We start from the raw sequence: 24520 nt of genomic DNA on the forward strand, positions 1-24520 counted from the left end.
ATCCCCCACCTCCTATAGGAAATAATGATTCTGGACCAAATGATTTGGACTCCGCAACCACCTCTCCAAAAACATTCTTAATAGCCTTCTTCAGCCCTGCAGCCAATTCAGAATAGACAGGCCAGAAATCAGGCAGACAAAAGAGAATTAAATAGTTCCATATACAGAAGGCAACATCTTTTTGAAAGGTTTTATATATATGTACATATACATATATATTCTATTTAGCCATCTCTCACCAAACCAATACAACATCAGTCTCCCACTTGGCCAGGACAAAAGATTACACATTATATGGTTCCATGTGCATGAAATTTTCAGGACAGGCAAATCTATAGAGAAAGAGAGTAGATGAGTGAATGCCTTGAGCTTGGGGTGAAATCAGTCAAAGATAGGAAGAGATCACTAACGAGTACAGGGTTTTTGTGAGGGGTAATGAAAACATCCTAAACTTGAGTATGTTGTTACTGCACAACTTTGTAAATATATTAAAAATCATTGAACTGTGTACTTTCAATAAGTGAGTTGCATTGTATGAGTTATATCAACAGAGCTATTAAGTATAACTTTAAAAAGAAACAAAAAACTCCTGCTTGACAATTTATTAGGTTTGTAATAGAAAAAAAATCTTTTCATGGATAGAAGTGGAACACTTTATTCTTAGTAAAGCATCACAAAAATGGAGAAGCGTGAATCCGATGTACTCGATTTTGGTATGAGGACAATTAATGATGTAGTATACGGTGGGGGTGGGGGAAGGGGAGAGCAGAGACAGAGAGAAGTAGGGAGGGAGTGGGAAAAAGGAAGAGCAGAGAGAGGGAAGGATGAGGGGGGTGGGGTCTCAGGGTGTGACATTCTTGGGGGGCAAGACAATTATAAGAGGGACTTTACCTAACAAATGCCAACAGTGTAACCTGGTTTCTTGTACCCTCGATGAATCCCCAATAATAATAAAAAAAACTTTTCATTTTCTCTTTGCTACAGGTATTTCTTTGTAAAATGAGGATGTTAGAGCAGAAAATTGGCAAGAACCTTGGTAGCTCTGAAAAGCCTGTGATTAAATGATTGTCTGGCCTGATAACCAATATTTAGAAACCAGCTATCACATCCATAAATTGTGCCATCAGTGAGTTCAATATATGGATCTGAGCATGTTTAAAGATCAGCTGGACAAAGCTGACTCTTCATCAATTAAATTTGACCTTTGAATTCACAGCTTCACTTTCCCTCCGCTCCAGGGAAAGCTGATCAACACAAAGAGTGGCCAGAGCTCCCCTGCTCTTCCTAGGAAGCTTCATGATCTAATTCAATCCAACTGAGTCTGCTGGGGGTTGGCTGCTGTGTTCTCTATTCCAGCCATGGTCTGGACATGACTTTCATAGCTGAAGGTCAAAGGCCATTTTTCCAGTACAGAAGACAATACTCTGTGGATGAGAAAGACTGAAAAGGGTGAAAGAGAGAGAATACAACACAAATGGAAAGTATTAAGCCATGTCTTACAATGTTGGAATGCAGGTTATGTTGGGAAAAATGGAAAATTTCCAGTCTTCTACACTTGAACCCAAACCCCCTGCAGTGTCGGGAAATTAGAAACTAAAACTGTCACAAGAAATATAATGGGCTATAAGAAAGTCTATACCACTTATCCAGGAGAACGCTCTGCTGGCTGCCAGTTCTTGACAAGGGGTGTGGCTTTAGAATCACACAATTAAGATGCAGGCATTAAACTTTTGCAAGAGACTTTGGAACAGAATACCCCAAGCCGGTCAAAAATGCCATTCTCTTGTTATTAAAACCACATATTATCCCCATCTCTGCCCACTGTGCCCAGGAGAACAGCCTCATGACCAGAGGGCATTAGCAGTGGATGGACATAAGAGTTATTAGTCTTCAGTGAAGAAATAGACTTGCTGGAGGGGATAAATGCAACGTCTTTACCATCAGCGTTGGGTGCTAGAACACAGAAAGTCTGATCTGAGCTGAGTAAGAGACTCAGGGAAGAAAAAGCATTTTCAAACAATGTTTTAGGATGACTTAAATATAAGTCTGAAGATCATGCAGAAGCATCGGCTCTCTCAACACTCTTTGTGCCCAATTCAAGGCTTTTTAGTGAAGATACTGAGTTGTGCAGCTGTCATCACTATCCCATTCAGAACACTGTCATCATCCCAGTAAGATTCCGTATGTCCATTTGTAATCAATTCCCATCCCCATCCCAGGTTATATGCAGTAGATGTGAGTACCCCTTCTTTCCCTCTACCCCCATGACCTCAGTTTATTTACCAATGTCCATTGCACAGAATGGTTACCTCTGTGTTTCCTAGGAAGGGGTAATGCCTGTGCAGTTAGCCACCATGTAGAGGTCAGACACCCACACACACACACACATGCACACACACCAACAGCCAGGGAACCAGTGTAGTACCCTCTCTGTTCATCCCACCAGGGAGAAGCCCAAAAGTACTGCAAAACAAGTTGAATCTATCAAGGATAGAACATAAATGTCTCAACACAATAATCAAGTAAATGAGGCAAAAGCTATATTAATTAGTTTGATGTAAGCATTCCAACTTGTAGTAAGAAAATCAACACGTTGTACCCCACATATGCATAAATGTATCCGTGATCAATGTGTATATGACTTAATAAAAAAAAAAAGAAATTGTGGGATAGCCACAATTTTCAAAGGCTGCAGGAAAACTAAATATTCTTCTTCTTCACAACATGTATCATTTTTAGAAATCAACATCACTCAGACCTTTACGCTGAGGATTCTGCCTGTGCTCCTTTAAGATGATAGTAATGAAATCAGAGGAGGAAAGCCATGAGAGGGTGGAGGAACAGAAAGAAATAACCATAATCAGACAAATTCTGGAAAGCCATTTACGCCATTCACCCAATATTTTCTGCACATCAAAGGTTAAACATAGTTCTGGAAAACAGTAGCAATCACAGACGCATTTTTAAACTGGCTCCTCTGTAGGCTGGGTACAAAGTCAGTGTCTGCCCTCTGTTTCTTTGCCAGCTTATTGTATCCAGTGGTTACCAAGGTGTTTTCCAGGAGGAAGAAACTCACATGCCATAGGCAGATCTGCCCTACAGAGATCGGAGAATGTGCCTCACTAAGCATCTGTCCTGAGAGGCAGCCCACACTCTGAAGCCTGCACCTGCAGACCATTAGCACTGGCTACCCCGGTTCCATCCTGAAATCCGACCTGTTGAGATGAGACCAATTATGCCTGAAAACATCCCTGAAATACTTTTTAATGCAACTAATGTCCACACTTACGAATTTTAACATTCTAAATATTCATTGCTTAAAAAAGAACTGCAGCAAAATAGATTCATACCCAAATAGCAAAATTTAACACTTTTAAATTATTCAGTTATGTAAGGAAATGGACAGCACCTTTTATAGGGACAAGGTTCTTCCACTTATGAGCTGGAAAAAAATCCCATTCTAACTGAGCCCAGTTGGTAAAAGTCCTCTTTCATATGAACATTCCGTTTTCCTATTCTTCTCCCCTGATTCCCCCCTCAGGATGACAGAAAATCCATTTTGACAAAATACATGACACATTGGCTGGGTCTGTACTTCCTCATAAGGGAAAGGTAGAAGAAAATAAAAACGTAAACTCCCTATAGAGGTTTTTTTGTTTGTTTGTTTGTTTAAGTATAAAAAGCACACATTTTTAAATGCATGAAATGCCACAGTCCCTTCCCCCAGCTCTTGCAACACAATAAAGTGTCATATTTTCTATTTTTGAAAAGGTAAAGAAATAGTAAGAGAACCTAAAACAGATTATTTAACATACTTCTAAATTTCTGTTTTCATGGCCACTCAAATTAGACAAATTAGGGTGACAAGAGAAACTGTAAAATAATGGTAGAAAGAAGTGAAATCTTGTGAAACACAGATTTCTGACTACTGAGGATCATACTGAATTAAATTGAAGTGATTTCCACTCTGGCTCCTAAGAATGGAAGCCTTGAAAGCAAATGTCTAGAATCAATTAACCAGATTTGCCCATTAACTTAACTAAATTTCAACACCCATTTAAAGCCCATATTTGAATTAACAGGCAGAAAATGAAAAGTGGATTACTATCTGGTGGTTCACCAAAGAAAGTGGATTACTATCTGGTGGTTCACTGGAAGGAACACTCCAATCTGCCCAACTTATAATGCCCTTGATAAACATCAAACACAGCCAAGGCTTTAAACGTGAGGGAATAGAATCCACTTTAAAAGCTCTTTATACATTGGTCTGGGGAGAATTAACCCAGAAAATATAATTGTGCTACATGCAATACACCAAGTCAAAAAATATCCAAAGAAAAGATTATCTACCAGCAGAGGTAAACCATCATCATTAACACATAAGTTATAATACAGACCAAGATCAACCAAAGAACTCAGATTTCAAACATCCGTCCATGAGTTTGCCTTCCAATATTAGGAGCAGCAGAAATTAAGTCTCAGAAACAAAAACTGGAAATGCACTTGCACAACACCCTGCACTCTTTCACAAAGTAGAATCTACAGTGCCATAGAAAATCAGCTGAGAGCTCCAAGCCTGTCTTTATAAAGGGATGGCATTAACATTTACACTGGACCTTCATCCAACAATTAGTGCAGAAGGAATCTCATCTCCAAAAAGAGGTCACTTAATTGTGGTTTGATATTAGAATGAAAGGAGCCAATTGTATAACTGGGTCAACTCTACACAAAATAACTACTATAGAAACAATTAATTCCACACTTAACAAGTAAGAACTCAAAAGCTTTTCGACTATTGGGAATCCATTGAATTCCAGCATGTATTATCACCTGTAGTCAAATTCTTCATCAAGAATATAAATGTGACCAATCTTTGTCCTGACAGGAGGAACTTTTGATTTATTCTTCAAATAGCAAAAAAAAAAAAAAAAAAAAAAAAGATAAAGAAAACTCCTTTTTCTATGTCAAATATTAGAAGTCAAATTCAAGTTATACAAATTACATGACTATGACATTCCAATCATCAAAATCCTGGATTTCCAACCAATCCAAAATCCTGGATTCCAGTTGCACCCTATTTCGAAAATTCTTGCAAGAATATTCAACTGCAGCACAAGGATTGTACAATCATACTGTGTTCCATACTGAAAGACAAAGTATATAGTATAATAAAGTCAGCCTCCTCTGTGTTCACAAAATAACAGCATTTGCCTTAAAATTGAGGCAATATAGTCAAATCAACATTCATGGACAGTAACTGCAATGCAACAAAAGGACTCTAGGGAGATCACTTCCCTCCTCGTTTTTTTAAGGATCTCATATGCTCCCACTCAGCAGAAAAGAAGTAACCCCTGCACATTTCATTTGTCTTCCAAAAATAGCCAGCTCTGTAGAGAGAGGTGAGAGATAACCAACGCCAGATGCCTACCTTCACTGGTAGCCACATTCTTCTGGGCTTTGGTTGGAGTGTGATCTGTACTTGAACTCACGTCGGATGAGATGCTTGAGCTGCCTTTGCCTAGAGAAAACAGGAATGAGCAGTTTTGAGTCTTGTAATTTCAGACCTAGACCTTGCCTTCCACTCGGTCCCCTATCAAGCCATATCACTTGTTTCCAAGAAAGGAAGAGTGGAGTTTATTAAGTTTTTTGCCTTATGCAGTAAGTATCTTTTGGGAAATATCTGACCCATGTTATATAAGAGAGTTAAAGGCCTCTTCCGTATGGCTGGCCTATAAACTTAGACAGGCTAATAAAGCATAGTCAAATATGACAATGTCCTCTCATTTTGGCATACATGTGGAGAACACATCTTCTGCATTAATTTTTTATTTGCAACTATAAATTATGCATTTCTCAATAAAGGAAATGAACAAATGTAAGAATTAAGATTAATCATAGCAGCAAGGTCTATTGGTTCCAAATAGCTACATCACCTTAAGAAAGACAAATCCCCTGTTCCAATATGTTCCTCTTCAAAAACAAAACAAAAAAAAACCCTGTATTTTTCTAATACAGTGATTCTCTCAGAGAATTCTCAAGGAATTTTTTTTTTTTTTTTTTGGTCCAAGGGGACGTTTGGCAATGCATGGCATCATTTTTGTTGTCACAACTGAGATCAAAGGTGCTAAAGGCATCTAGTGGGCAGAGGCCAAGTTGTTGCTAAATGTTTTAGAATGCATCCCAAATGCCAATATACCAAAGTTGAGAGTCCCTGTTCTCAATAAACGTAGCTCAGGGCTGAGTTTCTACTCTTCTGTTCTTTAGTATAATTATGTATGTTAACTTTGCTAAACATCTTTCAAATGTCACATGAGCACCTGTAAATATGAACCACAACTCAGCTCCATAGGGAAGTGCCTAATGACTGCAGTGGGCAGAATTCTAAGAAGCCCCCAGGCCATCTGGCTGCTGATGTCACCTCCTCCCTCGGGAGCATGGGCAGAACATGTGACTGGCCTCTAACCAATAGGATATGGCAAAGATGAGAGGATTTTGTGATGTAATTAAAGTTCCTAAGGAGTTAAGTGAGTTAAGAAACAGGGAGATTATTTGAGGTGGGCCTGACCTAACTGGGTGAGCATTTTCAAAGGGCACCTAAAGGACAGAGACTCTTCCTGCTGGCCTTGAAGTAGTCAGCCACTGTACATTCTACAGCTCAAGGAAATAAGGTCTGCCAGCACCCACGTGAGCACGGAGGAGGACCCCAAGCATCACAGGTGAGCCCCACAGGTGAGCCCCACCCTGGCCGATGCCCTGATTGCAGCACTGTGAGACCCTGAACAAAATATCCAGGGTCTGCCCAATAATGAATGAGGAAGGGGCTTTCACCACACATTAAATCTGTAGGTATCGTGCACGTTCTAAATCCTGACCCAAGAAAACTGTGAGATCATAAATGTATCTTATGTTAAACCACTAACCTTGTGGTAACTTTATATGCAGCAATAGAAACTATTGCTGATAACAACTAACTATATCACAGATGAACTCTTTTCTTTGCTCTGTAAGTCATGATCAAAAACTCTTACATGTAGCTGCCAACAGTCTTTTCTTCCCAATGGTACATGCAGTGGAATGAACCTTCTGTCCCTCCAAAATTCATGCGCTGAAATCCTAACCCCCAAGGACATGGCATTTGGGGGTGGAACCTCTGGGAGTTGATTGGCTTACGAAGGTGGAGCCCCCATAGACAGGATTAGTGCCTTTAGGAGAGAGACCTCAGCAAGCTCGCTTACCCCCTTCCGCCATGTAGGATACCCCATGATGAACGTGGAAGGGGGCCTTCACCAGACACTCAATCTGGAGGCACCTTGCTCTTGGACTTCAAAGCCTTCAAAACAGTGAGAAATAAATTCCTCTGCTGTATGTAAGTTATCTAGGGTAAGGTATTGTGATATAAGAGCCACAACGAACTAAGTCAGTGCAGGACCCTAGCTGGGTGGCATAAGCATATAGTCTAAATTCACACAGGGTAGAAAACACAGGTGGACTTAGACTCAAAGAGCTTCCAAGCTCTGTCTGCCATGTGAAAGATGTTAACAGTCACGGCACAGGCCAAGCTGATGGGTAATATCGCCTCAATGAAGACAAACAGTCGCCATTTCCTCTCTCTACTGCCGCGTGCTCACTGTGGCTCCAGGATCGGAGCAAACCCGTCTTTCCCAGCCCATTTCACATCCTCCACCCTCAGAGTTAGCCGAGGCAGTGGAGTAAGTCCCCATTAGTCTGTGTCCAGCTGGCCTTTGCAGCCTGTCAGAGGTTGCCATCTACCTGCCAAGGTTCACCTGTGGGAGAGACAGGGCAGACCAGTCAGATCAAAGTGTACCTTCACCTGCTCTCTGCCTTCAGTCTGCCACTCCCTGGCTTTCTGACCTGCACTGCTCTCCCTAGATTCTTGGTGTTCATAGCTGGCAGGAGGATGTTTCTATTTTGTGATTCCTAGCGGCTCAGTCTATGACTCTGTAAGTCCATTCCTTTACTCCTGAAACCTGAATAATATAAACATTCCCTTTCATAGGACAAAAAACATTATCGTGCAACACCAATATATGGACTTACATTATTTTTATTACACTGTTGCTTAGTGATGTGCAAATGGAAAACTAAACTCCACGTGCTCTAGCTGTGATGCAACCATAAAATGTAAACAAAATAACAAATGAAATGCAAAAAAATAAAACCCACAAAATTCAAATTAGCAGCATTAGATTGACATGATAGTGGATGTGATTTTGCTAGGATTAAATTGCCTTTCAAAACTTAAACACAGGACTGGCTGCTAAAGGCAACGTTCTCTTGATTTTGGCATGCCTGCGCCATCCCAGGCCAGGCGACAAGTCAGTCTGCCCACCACTTTCCTCTGTTCAAACTCAGGGAGCCCTCCTTTCCTACAAGAGAACACTCAGGTAAACTTGGTCTGACTGCATCAATCACATTTTTAAGCCTGCTGTTTTATTTCTCAGCAGCCCACAAGCATTGAAAAGACAGGAGAAATTAGGTAATGAAATCTCCTAGCAGGATTCTGTTATAAAGGAGAACCAGTATAGAGTATTCATATATTTTTTCAGATTACCATCAAAACGAAAGCCCAAAATAAATTTCAGAGAAAATTCTCAGACACAACCTAAGAACAGGTATGCAGACCCCTCAGAGGGTCACAGACTCTAATTTAAGAAATGCTGATCTGTGAATTAGGTTGATGAAACAAGTAATATCATCAATATTACCTATAATGGTTAGCACTGAGCGCATTATGTGGTGTTCTGTACTCTGATAAATACTTTCAGTTGTTTCACTGTATTAAATGGTCATCACGCCCCAAAACAGTATTTTTCAATCTTTTTTTCATCATTGTAACCCCAAGGGAATTTTTAAGACCTTTTTTCCTCATTACCCCCTTCCTGCAATGAAATTATACCACCACAAATGTGCCGTCCGTCCATCATGTGCTGGGTGTGTATCTGTGCTTTATATATTCATTCTTGGAGGGACAAGATACTTCAGCCCCCAAAAACCAATTTTTAAGTCCCCTGAAGCATAATATTATATGCCCCCTGCTGAAAATATATGTCCTTTGATAAGTAAAGCATTTTAAAATGCCCGAGCATTTTAAGTAATTAAAGACGGAAAATAATAGATAAATATAGTTGGTTCTTCTAATTCCAGGTACTTCGAGAAAGCTGCTACGAATAGTGACTGGGAATCACTGCTCTGAAAGAAACACGGACTTGGGTTCCGATGAGCCTCTGGCCACCTTTCATCAGCTGATCAGTACGTATCTTTGTTTTTATGTGTGCTTCTGTTTAAAGACATTCAATACATGTTGTTGATTCATGAATATGAAACTCAAGGCCAAAAGCACCATAATTCACACCTGAAGGGAGCTCTTCTAACACACGCTTGGGGCATCACAGCCTTCCTGCTCTTTCAAATACTAGAAGCTCCGTGGCGCTGCACCTGGGGCATTTTAAAAAGTGAAAACATCAACAAAAAGCATAAACTGCAAACAAACATGGCCCACAAAAAACACAGTGTGCAGTGTCAGAGCTGAACTAGAAAGCAGAACGTCACCTGTTCTTCCGCACCTGGGAACACGTGCGGTGGCCACTCACATATTTCACCTCCCTGCCCGCATCTGTGAAAGACCACGCGAGTGTCTCCAGCAAGAATTTGGGGGTTATACACACATTTAAGAAAACAGGTAAAGTTTCAGATACGAAAACTACAAACAGTGGGGATGGACTATCTGTAAAAGCTTGTATTAAATGTCGTTTTGCAGCTTGTAGCCAGCTTCCATGCACACTGCGACGGGCAGCATATAGGACCTAGAGTCAAAGGCCCAGGATTTCTACCTGGATTTGCCACTCAGTAGTCTTAGGCAAATTATGAAACCCTCTTTGCTTTAGTTTCTTGGGCTATAGATGAGGTGGGGCAGGGGACAAATTTCTGCCTCAGAGGGTTACTGTGAAGATTAAATAAATAATCCTGAAAGGGCACTTAGGATGGCGTGGGCTTCTAGGAAACACCCAACAAATCTTAGTCCAGTGGTGGCCCTATCTGGGACGCTATTAACACACTCTTCTCCTCTGCCTTCCTTCCGGAAGTGTAATCATCTCCCTGTGGCGTCCAGTGGAGGGAGAAGGGGTCGGTGCATAGAGAAGAAATGTTATAGAAGGAACCACAGGGAAAGAACAGCAGAGTATTCAGCTCCCAAAGTCACGAATAGAAATCTGCAGCACGACAAGGTTCTTGCAGCCGAGCTATTGCTTCAGGGAGCGACAGCCTACATTTCTCAGCTCCTGGAGGGCCATGCCTGGCAGATTCCCCCACTGCTGTATATAAGGGAAGTCGGATGGGAGGAAGGCTGTGAGAAGATGGCATGGGAAGCCCCCTCTAGGGGGAGACTGGAAAGGGAAGGGACGGGGGGCACAGGAGAGGAGTAGCCAGACGGGACCTGGGTCCTCTCTAGGCTTCTTTTAAGAGAAGGACAGGTGTGCTGGGTGGTGCTATCACCCTTCCTCACTGTAATTAGGGAGTTGGCGAGCACTTACCCTCAGGCTGCCTCAGCCGCCAGCTAGAGCCAGGGCCATATGAAGCTGCTGGGCCACCTGGTGGGGCTCAGGGGTCCCGAGGTGCAGTTTGTGGCATCACCTGAGTTCCCTGGTACCACTGACAAGACCCCAAGTTGACAATAGTCTGTTGGGACCCACAGCAAGAGGGGAGCCTGCCAGGTCAGGACCAGGCAGGAGACACAGTCAGACCAGTGGTTAGGAAAGTCTAGCACACTCTGACAGGTGGCCCCAAGGAATGACTGATTGGAACCAAAGGCCACATGTAAAAGGCATTGGTACTGCGAGGACCAAACAACCAAAGTGGTGGTTTCTAAACTTCCCACAAATCCTCCGACTTCCGCACTTCAAAGGGTGAAGCTCCCATTTTCCCCATCCCTTGAACTGAGAAACTCTGGGGTGGGCTGGGCAATGTGCCTTCAACACGTCCTCCGTGGACACTGACACGTCGAGTGTGAGAAGCTGTAGGAGCTAAACCTGCTGTACTGAGAACCCAGGATGACACCAGTGAAGTGCTCAGCCCAGCAACAGCCACACAATCGTGAGATCAGTGCCAGCCATGCCGTTCCATAACCCACTATGGCCACCTGCTTCACATACAACCAGAGTGAGGTACATGCAGTGGGGTGTTTAACAGCACTGTTCCTGGAGTCAGGTCTGGGTTCAAATCCCACCTCTACCATTTTCAAGCCTCCTGAGCAAGTCCATCAGACTCCCGGTCATGTTTCATCACCTGTGATGTGGGGATAAAAACCCTTTTCACCTTCGGCAAACCAGCATCATAATGCCCCTCCTTGGTGTCCGTCTCAGTCTGGGGTCTCCAGAGAAACAGATCCAATGGGAGATTATACATGTTATATGTGCACAAATGGGTTTATATATAATTTATTGATTTTTTGTCGTTCTTTTAACTGCTTTTTTTGCTGTTTAATTTCAGAATATTAGAGGGGTACAAATGTTTTGGTTACATAAATTGCTTTTGTAATATTTGAGTCAAAGTTATAAATGTGCCCATCACCCAGCTAGTGGGCATTATACCTGTTAGGTGTGAATTTACCTATCCCCTCCCTCCCCCACCTATTTGATTTTTGATGAGTGTTCTTTCCAGACGTGCACATAAGGTTGATTAGTTCTAGTTCACCTGATAGTTGGAGTTGGCAAGTTTGAAAACTGTGAGATTGGCCAGCAGGCTAGAAACTCAAGCAGAAGTTGATCCTGCAGCCTCAGAGACAGAATTTCTTTTTTTCCATTAAATCTCAGATTTGCTTTTAGAACCTTCATGCCTTCATGATTGAATGAGACACACCACTGTTATTATTATAATCAAAGGTAATATCCTTTAGTTAAAGTCACCTGACTGTGGATGTTAACCAAGTTACAAAACACCTTCCTAGCAATGCCTTGAGGAGTGTTTGACTAAATAACTGGGTACTGTAGCCTGGCCAAGTGTAAGACGAACCATCTCAGTGACAGACCCACCAGAGCTTAAATTCCACAGTTACCTCTCCCAAGCACTGTGTCCAGGAGAACAGCGCTCACCCTGCCCTGGTTCTAGCAGTAGGAATAAGCATAAACAAACAGCAACTACCAGTCACCAGCTCTTTATGGTACATACACCATGCACATATTTTTTCCCATTCTGTAGTCTATTTACTTTACTGCCTGTGAAGAAACTTAGCTGTGCAGAAACTCTTTAATTTGATCACGTTCCAGATGTTTGTTTTTGTTGTTTTGCTTTTGGGGTGTTCTTCAAAAGGTGATCCAGTATCCTCTGTAACAACCTGGAGAGAACTGGAGACTTCTTCTAAGCAGAGTATCATAAGAAAGGAAATACAAACACCACCTGTACTCTACACTAAGTTGGAACTCGTGGATCAACTTTTCTGTGCACATATGAAAGTAAAACTCAGTGGAAATCAAGTAGGTGGCAGGGGGAGGAGTTGGGCAAATTCCCACCTAACTGGTACAATGCATGATTTCTGAGGGAAGGACAGAACTTTGACCTGAAAAGTACAAAAGCAAATGGAACTTATAAGAAAAAAAAAAAAAAAACCAACTCCCTATTACCTCTACTAAAAAATGAGGAGAACTGTACCCACCCTGAAGAGTCTGAGGGAGGTCGCTATGAGAAATAAATGAGCCATGGAGGCGGAGCAAGATGGCAACAGAGTAACAGCTTCCTTGCATCTGGGCACCGTGAGTCGGGGGAGATAGGACTCCAGGCATCTCTGGCTGGCGGGAACTGCCTATCATCACTCCTATGAGGCTACAGGGAGTCAGCGAGAGACTTCTGGACCCCAAGAGGAGGACTAAAACAGTGGAAAACCGTCCACAGGCACAAGATCTTAAAGAGCAAGAGGAAGTGAAAGGAAAATTAGGGCAAGGAAACAGATAAAAGAAATCACTCATGAGGAAGAATCAGCAGAAAACTCCAGGCAACATGAAGAACCAGTCCAGAACGACCCCGCCAAGGGACCATGAGGTAGCTACTGCAGAGGATTCCACCTATACAGAAATGTTAGGAATGACAGAAAGGGAATTTAGAATACACATGTTGAAAACAATGAAAGAAATGATGGAAACAATGAAGGAAACTGCTAATAAAGTGGAAAATAACCAAAAGGAAATCCAAAAACAGAATCAAATCAGAGATGAACGATATGAAGAATATAAAAAGGATATAGCAGAGCTGAAGGAAATGAAACAGTCAATCAGGGAACTTAAAGATGCAATGGAAAGTATCAGCAACAGGTTAGACCATGCAGAAGAAAGAATTTCAGAGGTAGAAGACAAAGTTTTTGAGATAACTCAGATAGTAAAAGAGGCAGAAAAGAAGAGAGAGAAAGCAGAACGTTCACTGTCAGAATTATGGGACTTTATGAAGCGTTCCAACATACGAGTTATAGGAATTCCAGAAGGGGATGAAGAATGCCCCAGAGGAATGGAAGCCATACTAGAGAATATTATAAAAGAAAATTTCCCAAACATCACCAAAGATTCTGACACACTGCTTTCAGAGGGATATCGGACCCCAGGTCGCCTCAACTCTAACCGAGCTTCTCCAAGACACATTGTGATGAACCTGTCCAAAGTCAAGACAAAAGAAAAGATTCTGCAAGCTGCCAGGAGTAAGCGCCAGTTGACCTACAGGGGCAAATCCATCAGAGTGACCGCAGACTTCTCTAATGAAACTTTCCAAGCAAGAAGACAATGGTCATCTACCTTTAATCTACTTAAACAGAACAATTTTCAGCCCAGAATTCTGTACCCTGCTAAGCTAAGCTTCAAAATTGATGGAGAAATCAAATCATTTACGGATATACAAACATTGAGGAAATTCGCCACAACAAGACCAGCTCTACAGGAAATACTTCAACCTGTTCTGCACACTGACCACCACAATGGATCAGCAGCAAAGTAAGAACTCAGAAATCAAAGGACAGAGCCTAACCTCCACACTGATGCAAAAGATAAAACTAAGCAATGGACTCTCACCAAATAAGACGAATAGAATACTACCACACTTATCAATTATCTCCATAAATGTTAATGGCTTGAATTCCCCACTGAAGAGACATAGATTGGCTGACTGGATTAAAAAACACAAGCCATCCATTTGCTGTCTGCAAGAAACACACCTAGCTTCAAAAGACAAATTAAAGCTCCGCGTCAAGGGATGGAAGACAATTTTTCAGGCAAATGGAATTCAGAAGAAAAGAGGAGTTGCAATCTTATTTTCAGATACATGTGGATTTAAAGCAACTAAAGTCAAAAAAGACAAAGATGGTCATTTTATATTGGTCAAGGGAAAACTACAACAAGAAGACATTTCAATTCTAAATATTTATGCACCCAATTTAAATGCTCCCAGATTCTTGAAGCAGACCTTACTCAGTCTGAGCAATATGATATCTGATAATACCATCATAACAGGGGACTTTAACACACCTCTTACAGAGTTGGACAGATCCTCTAAACAGAAATTAAACAAAGATATAAGAGATTTAAATGAGACCCTAGAACAACTATGCTTGATAGACGCATATAGAACACTCCATCCCAAAGATAAAGAATATACATTCTTCTCATCACCCCATGGAACATTCTCCAAAATTGATCATATCCTGGGACACAAAACAAATATCAACAGAATCAAAAGAATTGAAATTTTACCTTGTATCTTTTCAGACCATAAGGCACTAAAGGTGGAACTCAACTCTAACAAAAATGCTCGACCCCACCCAAAGGCATGGAAATTAAACAATCTTCTGTTGAATAACAGATGGGTGCAGGAAGAAATAAAACAGGAAATCATTAACTTCCTTGAGCATAACAACAATGAAGACACAAGCTACCAAAACCTGTGGGATACTGCAAAAGCAGTTTTGAGAGGAAAATTCATCGCTTTAGATGCCTACATTCGAAAAACAGAAAGAGAGCACATCAACAGTCTCACAAGAGATCTTATGGAATTGGAAAAAGAAGAACAATCTAAGCCTAAACTCAGTAGAAGAAAAGAAATATCCAAAATCAAATCAGAGATCAATGAAATTGAAAACAAAAGAATCATTCAGAAAATTAATGAAACAAGGAGTTGGTTTTTTGAAAAAATAAATAAAATAGATAAACCATTGGCCAGACTTACTAGAAAAAGAAAAGTAAAATCTCTAGTAACCTCAATCAGAAACGATAAAGGGGAAATAACAACTGATCCCACAGAGATACAAGAGATCATCTCTGAATACTACCAGAAACTCTATGCCCAGAAATTTGACAATGTGAAGGAAATGGATCAATATTTGGAATCACACCCTCTCCCTAGACTTAGCCAGGAAGAAATAGACCTCCTGAACAGACCAATTTCAAGCACTGAGATCAAAGAAACAATAAAAAAGCTTCCAACTAAAAAATGCCCTGGTCCAGATGGCTTCACTCCAGAATTCTATCAAACCTTCAAGGAAGAGCTTATTCCTGTACTGCAGAAATTATTCCAAAAAATTGAGGAAGAAGGAATCTTCCCCAACACATTCTATGAAGCAAACATCACCCTGATACCAAAACCAGGAAAAGACCCAAACAAAAAGGAGAATTTCAGACCAATCTCACTCATGAATATAGATGGAAAAATTCTCAACAAAATCCTAGCCAATAGATTACAGCTTATCATCAAAAAAGTCATTCATCATGATCAAGTAGGCTTCATCCCAGGGATGCAAGGCTGGTTTAACATACGCAAGTCCATAAACGTTATCCACCATATTAACAGAGGCAAAAATAAAGATCACATGATCCTCTCAATAGATGCAGAAAAAGCATTTGATAAAATCCAGCATCCTTTTCTAATTAGAACACTGAAGAGTATAGGCATAGGTGGCACATTTCTAAAACTGATTGAAGCTATCTATGACAAACCCACAGCCAATATTTTACTGAATGGAGTTAAACTGAAAGCTTTTCCTCTTAGAACTGGAACCAGACAAGGTTGTCCTCTGTCACCTTTACTATTCAACATAGTGCTGGAAGTTCTAGCCAATACAATTAGGCAAGACAAGGAAATAAAGGGAATCCAAATGGGAGCAGAGGAAGTCAAACTCTCCCTCTTTGCTGACGACATGATCTTATACTTAGAGAACCCCAAAGACTCAACCACAAGACTCCTAGAAGTCATCAAAAAATACAGTAATGTTTCAGGATATAAAATCAATGTCCACAAGTCAGTAGCCTTTGTATACACCAATAACAGTCAAGATGAGAAGCTAATTAAGGACACAACTCCCTTCACCATAGTTTCAAAGAAAATGCAATACCTAGGAATATACCTAACGAAGGAGGTGAAGGACCTCTATAAAGAAAACTATGAACTCCTCAGAAAGGAAATAGCAGAGGATATTAACAAATGGAAGAACATACCATGCTCATGGACGGGAAAAATCAACATTGTTAAAATGTCTATACTTCCCAAAGCAATCTACCTATTCAATGCCATTCCTATCAAAGTACCTACATCGTACTTTCAAGATTTGGAAAAAATGATTCTGCGTTTTGTATGGAACCAGAAAAAACCCCGTATAGCTAAGGCAGTTCTTAGTAACAAAAATAAAGCTGGGGGCATCAGCATACCAGATTTTAGTCTGTACTACAAAGCCATAGTGCTCAAGACAGCATGGTACTGGCACAAAAACAGAGACATAGACACTTGGAATCGAATTGAACACCAAGAAATGAAACTAACATCTTACAACCACCTAATCTTCGATAAACCAAACAAGAACTTACCTTGGGGGAAAAACTCCCTATTCAATAAATGGTGTTGGGAGAACTGGATGTCTACATGTAAAAGACTGAAACTGGACCCACACCTTTCCCCACTCACAAAAATTGATTCAAGATGGATAAAGGACTTAAATTTAAGGCATGAAACAATAAAAATCCTCAAAGAAAGCATAGGCAAAACACTGGAAGATATTGGCCTGGGGGAAGACTTCATGAAGAGGACTGCCATGGCAATTGCAACAACAACAAAAATAAACAAATGGGACTTCATTAAACTGAAAAGCTTCTGTACAGCTAAGGAGACAATAACCAAAGCAAAGAGACAACCTACACAATGGGAAAGGATATTTGCATATTTTCAATCAGACAAAAGCTTGATAACCAGGATCTATAGAGAACTCAAATTAATCCACATGAAAAAAGCCAACAATCCCTTATATCAATGGGCAAGAGACATGAATAGAACTTTCTCTAAAGACGACAGACGAATTGCTAACAAACACATGAAAAAATGTTCATCATCTCTATATATTAGAGAAATGCAAATCAAAACATCCCTGAGATATCATCTAACCCCAGTGAGAATGGCCCATATCACAAAATCTCAAAACTGCAGATGCTGGCGTGGATGTGGAGAGAAGGGAACACTTTTACATTGCTGGTGGGACTGCAAACTAGTACAACCTTTCTGGAAGGAAGTATGGAGAAACCTCAAAGCACTCAACCTAGACCTCCCATTCGATCCTGCAATCCCATTACTGGGCATCTACCCAGAAGGAAAGAAATCCTTTTATCATAAGGACACTTGTACTAGACTGTTTATTGCAGCTCAATTTACAATCGCCAAAATGTGGAAACAGCCTAAATGCCCACCAACCCAGGAATGGATTAACAAGCTGTGGTATATGTATACCATGGAATACTATTCAGCCATTAAAAAAAATGGAGACTTTACATCCTTCGTATTAACCTGGATGGAAGTGGAAGACATTATTCTTAGTAAAGCATCACAAGAATGGAGAAGCATGAATCCTATGTACTCAATCTTGATATGAGGACGATTAATGACAATTAAGGTCATGGGGGGGAAGCAGAAAGAGGGATGGAGGGAGGGGGGTGGGGCCTTAGTGTGTGTCACACTTTATGGGGGCAAGACATGATTGCAAGAGGGACTTTACCTAACAATTGCAATCAGTGTAACTGGCTTATTGTACCCTCAATGAATCCCCAACAATAAAAAAAAAAAAAAAAAATTTAAAAAAAAAAAAAAAGAAATAAATGAGCCATGACAGAGCAGTGCTCTGAGAACCTACCCTGTGAGTCATTAACCTTGACCCATTTATCACAATTTAATTTGTATCAGAAATTAAGAAATAAAATTCTTGATAAAATAATTATCATTTTATTATTATACTATACATAAATTAAATTATACATACCTTATACATCCAGGAAAAATCCTTTATGTATAAGCAAGGTTAAAAATTCTGCTGTCTTAACTGCTTTACCTACACAAAAGTTTATGTTTATTTGCCCAACAGCTAAAACCTCCAATTGGAGCTATTAGCATATCATAACTGTGCCCACTGGATTTGTTGGATTTGGTAAAGTGTTGTGCTTTATTTAATTTCCTCCCTAGTGCTATAAAGGCCCAAATGAGGACAATTGAACAAACGATTAGATAAACAATCAAAGCAAAGGAAAACTAATCCACCTAGCGTGGTAAATGTCATTACAATAGGCTAATACAGGCATCCTCAAACTTTTTAAACAGGAGGCCAATTCACTGTCCCTCAGACTGTTGGAGGGCCGGACTATAGTTTAAAAAAAAACAACTATGAACAAATTCCTATGCACACTGCACATATCTTATTTTGAAGTAAAAAAACAAAACCGGAACAAATACAATCACACCGTCTCATGTGGCCCGCGGGCCGCAGTTTGAGCACCCCTGAGTTAATACATACACACAAGTCTGAATCACACCATGGAGAGATCAGTTGGTGGATCAATCACTGTGGTCAGCTGGGATGCACCATTAACCCAGGGGTGCTGGCCAAAGAATATGCTGGTCTCTTATTCCAATCAAACATTCCCTTGGGCTGCCAGCAAAAGTGTGACAGGCTTTCCTACGATAAAGGGAATGTTCATCAAATGAAGGATACTGTTAGTGAGGGATTTTAAGTTTCTTTTAATTTAAAAATCCCCATATGTAAAATGCAAAATTAAATTTCATTTCTTTCCTCATTCCTAGTACCCAGGCCGGTTTTGCAAATGTGATGACTAAATAAAAGATTAAATTTCTATTGTGATTTATTATAAATCAATGGAATCCTATGATTTCTAACATTCTTAAGAATCAAGGAAATGCTCAAAAAACCGATTCACAGTATCAATTCCAAACCGCACACGTTGCATTTATCACGTGGATTATAGCCACCAACTTCCAACATGAAATCTACACTCAAGTACAGACTCACATGAACCAATATAGACCCCTGTGTTCCTTATTTCCTGCTTCTCTTCACTGCCTTGATTTCAAACTGTTGCTGGTGCACCTCAAGAGCCTGATTTAATATTAAATATCCATGAGAAATGAAAGAGAATTTTTTTCAATATCCTAGAATTAGATTAAGAAACCAGTGGGTCATACTTGTGTGTGGAATTCACTGTTGTTCTCTTGACTCTTATCTCGAGATAGTCTCTTATCCACTTTGATACACAGCTAACATGTCTGTATGTGCAGAGTAATAATAACAGGTATTTCAAAGGATGATCTGGTGAAGTCTCTGGCTCAGGTGTATATTAGTTTTGGGGAAAAAAACTAAATTGTAAAAGTGTATTAGCTCTTTTAGGCCAAAGGAGAGCAATGAAATAGATGCTTGGAGGGTGGGAGGCCGGGAAGCAGGGTGCAGGGAGGAGGAGCAGAATCCAAAGCTTCACTTCACTGTAAGCAGAAAACATCAGGTGGTGTCCTTGGCTTTGGTTTCTGGTTTTCTTTTTTCTATCCTGCCAAGATTAAAAGCAGGACGAGGAAGAAGAGAACACAAAAGGAAACAACATAGAAGAGACTGTCAAGAGTCATGTTTTTCTTTTTTCCTTTCAAGTTATTTCGTATCCTAACTGGTACTTTCTTCACTCTGGTTTCCCTAAACATCTAATGAGTGACCTCGGGCCACCAAGCAAGATCCCTGCATCTGTCACTGGGGAAATCCAGGGAGGAGCTAGCAAATGTGAGTTAGCTCAGCACCTGCTTCACCCCAAGGCACAGCGTTGGGCCTGGACCAGGGCCTCGTCCCCTAGATACCTGCCTTTCTACTGGGTTTCATGTCCAGCCCAACAAAGCCAGGACACATTTCAGCATTTGCTTCATTGACAAGTAACAAAATGAAGTCACCATTCAAAAGTAATATCTGGTTTGGGGTACGGGGTGTTTATTTTTCTACAATTTTAAAAAATAAAAAAATGTATAGGAGGCTGGGCAGTAAAGTTCACAAACTCCTAGGAAAAGTGCTACATGCCTCATTGCTGATACCACCACGGTCACGGTCACCTTCCAAGTGCTTCCCTTGGGAGGCTGTTCTCCGAGGCCAGTGCCTAGTTCACCCTTCAAAGCACTTTATCTAGGAGGAGTTCACAAACTTAATATTTACCATTTTAACCATTGTCAGTATATCATTCAGCGGCATTAATGACATTCATAATGTATGCAGCCATCACCACTATCTACTTCCAAAATGTTTTCATCGCCCCAAACAGAAATTCCATGTAACCATTAAGCAATAACTGCCCCTCCTCCCTCCCGAGTCCATGCTAGTCTCCCGCCTCCCTTTAGTCCTAAGTGTTTGCCTATTTTAGGTATCTCGTGTAAGTGGAATCACACAGCATTTGTCTGTTTATGTTAGGCTTGTTCATTCAACACAATGTCTTCACGCTTCACTCACACTGTCCGCAGATCAGTACTTCATTCATTTTTGTGTCTAAAGTGCTCCACTGTGTGCACACACTGTATTTTGTTTGCTGATGCCTCTGTTGACAGGCACTGGGTGCTTCCATCTCTTGGCTATTGTGAATAATGCTTCAAGAAAAGGTTGCTGGCTTTAGACTACTCGTGGTTTTTAACTTTCGAATTCCCAGTGTTGTTGTGTCCAGCCCAGATCAGATCCTGAGCACTGTGGCTGGAGCAGAGCCCACAGCATTCATCCAGAAGAGAAATGGGATGCCCTGCACCCCACCCCCGCTCAGTCAGCAACTCCTGCAGGGCTATTTCAACCCTGCTGCAGCCCTGGGATGGGCAGAGAGCTAGGGCTTTAGGGGAACAGAACATAAAAAATTATTCCGCAGAGTATTGTTTTCCCTGGGCAGAGCTCTCAGGCCAGTGCTGCCAGCCACAGTAAGTCAGACCAGCAGGTAGCAGATGTCACAGACACTAAAGGAGACGGTGTGGGCACTGCACACCTGCTACAAAGGTCGGCTCTTCAATAGCCTCTGAGGCTGGGACTGGAGCTCAACAGCCAGGGACTCTAGGGCCTCCCCCCCATCCCCTACATGGGGACTTACCACTGTCTCTGCAGCAAGGGTGAGAGCTGCAGCCTCATGTGAGGTAGTGCTGCAAGGACTCTTCACTCAAAACTATGCAAGCAAAACCATAAAATGTAAACCTCTACCTTATCCACACGTGACCCAGAAGGACATCAAATGATGTAAGTAAGCTGTGTTAGCTTAGAAGCTAAAGGGTAAGCAGAGAGAGAATTAAACAGAAATTATTCAAGTTGATTGGCAATCCTTCCACATCCTTGGCAAAAAAAAGAGGGTTTACGTACACAAATATTTCAACTGAAACTCATCTTGAGCAGATTAAAAAAATATGTTTGTGTATATAGGAGGTTGGAAAATGAAGTTCCTGAACGGCTAGAAAAAGTGCTACATACCTCATTGCTGAATATCACCACAGTCACCTTCCAAGTGCTTCTCTTGGGAAGCTGTTCCCCAAGGCCAGTGCCTAGTCCACCCTTCAAAGCACTTTTTCTAAGAGTTCACAAACTTAATTGTCAGACCTTCTACTACAACAGTTCTGATAGACATTCCAAAAAAAGAGTTTCAAAATTGCTTTGAAGGGTGGACTAGGTGCTAGAATCTGTGCATAGCTTCCCAAGGGAAGTAGTTCAAAGGTGACCAGTGATATTCAGCAATGAGGTATGGGCCACTTTTTGAGGACGACCTGGTGAACCTCATTGTCCGATCTCATACATATACTTACACACACACACATCATCATCATCATCAACATCAACTACTACTCAGTCATAAAAAAGAATGAAATAATGTCTTTTGCAACAATATGGAAGGAACTGGAGGCTATAATCCTAAGTGAAGTAAGTCAGGAATGGACAATAAAAAAAACAAAAACATGTTCTCTCTTATGAGTGGGAACTAAGCTGTGGCTACGCGCTGTCAACCAGACTGGAACAACAGGCACTGGAGAGTCCAAAAGTGAGAGGCTGGGAGTAGTGTGGGGGATGAAGAATTACCTATGGGGTACAATTATATTATTCGGGTGTAGTCACACTAAACCCCAGATCTCACTGCTGTATAATATTGAAACTTAAAAAAGAGAATCTTATCACAGTTCAATTTACAATTGTCAAACTGTGGAAACAACCTAAATGCCACCAACTCAGGAATGAATTAACAAACTGGGGTATGTGCATCCTATGAAACACTATTCAGCCATTTAAAAGATGTAGACTTCATATCTTCTGAATTAACTGGATGGAGATGAAACACATTCTTCTTAGTAAAGTATCCCAAGAACGGAGAAGCAAGAATCCAATGTACTCAATACTAATATGAAGCCAGTAGATGATCTAATACACACCCGCATAAGAGAAAAATCAATTTAAGGTGAGGAGAGGTGAACAAGGGAAGGAGGAGAGGGGAGGAGGGAGAGGGATGGGTATGCGCCGATTTAATGGGCACAATGTTAGGGTGTACGGCACACCTCTTGGGGGTGGGACACATTTATAACAGGGACTCTACCTAACAAATGCAAACAATGTAACCTATTTCTTTGTACCCTCAAATTAATCTGAAATAAAAAAATTAAAAAGGAAAAGAAAATCTTTTCTGTGTTATTCCAAAGTGATGACTATTACTTAAAAGAAGGAAGGAATATAGCATCCACACAGCCCTCTACACCCAGGGAAGACAGCAGGAGGGCTGACAATGGAATCCCCAAGGATTCCTGTAGTCCTTGAGCCTGGGCCAGTTGAACTTGAAGAAATTCCCTACTTTCTCAATACCTCAGTTTATTCATCTGTAAAATGGGGTAATAGTAAAAAAAAAAAAAACAGCCTCATAAAAAGGGAGGTATGAGGAAAAAATGAGGTAAGTACAGCAGAACTTCCACAGCAGACCACCTCCTTCACTGACCACCTCCTTCAGCTGACCTAATTCTCATAGCCCAGAGAGGCACCACATGTATGTATCAGTACAGTAGGCCTGGTTCCCTATGTTGACCACCTCCAGTTGACCAATTTGTAATAGTCCCTTGGATGATCAACTTACAGAGATTCTACTATAAATAAATTGCTTGGAATGGCATATACATGTAATGAATAATTGATAAATTTGCTATTAATCATCTTCCCTTATATTCTTAATCAGTAATTAAGTTTAATTCAAAAACTACATGCTAAACTTGTTGCATGCAAAGGATTATGATTAGCCCTAGAGGAAATAAGACAGTCTATATAGGGTTGTAGAGATAAACCACACACACACAAACAGAATGAAACAAACACCATACAATTAAGTTTCTTCAGGGGATCCGTGAGTAATATTCTCAAGTGCTAGATTATTTTTCTTCTTTGTTTAAAGTATTTTGTTCTTCTTTTTAGGGGGAGGAGGATGGACTTGAGATTCAAAGATAAAATGTCTTCAAGGTCAAAGGTTGATCGATGTCCAAATAATGTTCAAGTCACAAAATTTCATTGCTCTTTAATGTGACTGCTATTTTTTTTAAAGTGATAAGAAAAATATTCAAGTTGATGACAAACCATCCTGTGTGTCTTCCCCATTTGATTGTCAACTCTGAGGATAGGTTCTGTGTCTTTTTGTCTCTTGCTATATTCCCAAAGCAGCACTGTGCTTGGAATATTATGGGCCCTTAGGACAAATGAGTTGAAATAAAAATAACTGACTGACTGTGAATAAAACTGGAAACTGATTTTTAATAGAACAGCCCTGGTCACATAACATTTCCTAAAAAAGTCCCATCTTCTCTTTACTAGTACCAATCAAATCTGTGCTACCCTAGAACGTATCTTTACACAAGGGCTGAGTGCAGAGCACACAAAGAGAACGTCCACACTCCATGCAGATTCCCCTGACTGCCACACTGTGAAATCCTCTAGATTAGTTTCCCAGGGCTTTCATAACAAATTGCCACTAACTGAATGGCTTGAAATAACAAAATTTTATTATCTCACCATTTTAACAAGCTAAAAGTCTGAAATCTAGCTGTCATAGGACCACAGTTCCTCCCTGGAAGTCCTTCCCTCCAGGAAGAATCTGGCCCCTGCCTCTCTCCTAACTTCCGGGGGTTACCAGTCATCCCTGGTGCTCCTTGACTTGTGGCAACATAACTCCAACCTCTGCCTTAACGATCACATGGTTGT

The 24520-nt window shown here is 40.8% G+C and overlaps 1 protein-coding gene across 2 annotated transcripts in view; it reads right to left on the reverse strand.

Moving 5' to 3' along the window:
* The window catches only part of FBXL7 (F-box and leucine rich repeat protein 7), a 456585-nt gene that overhangs the window by 314453 nt on the left and 117612 nt on the right, over window positions 1-24520 (reverse strand). For both annotated transcript variants that reach the window (XM_053592962.1, XM_053592965.1), the window contains exon 2: window positions 5429-5518. In XM_053592962.1, the coding sequence (XP_053448937.1) occupies window positions 5429-5518 (90 nt within the window). The remainder of the gene's footprint in view (window positions 1-5428; window positions 5519-24520) is intronic.

The sequence above is a fragment of the Nycticebus coucang genome, chromosome 1 (genome assembly GCF_027406575.1).
Source record: "Nycticebus coucang isolate mNycCou1 chromosome 1, mNycCou1.pri, whole genome shotgun sequence".
Taxonomy (NCBI): Eukaryota; Metazoa; Chordata; class Mammalia; order Primates; family Lorisidae; genus Nycticebus; species Nycticebus coucang.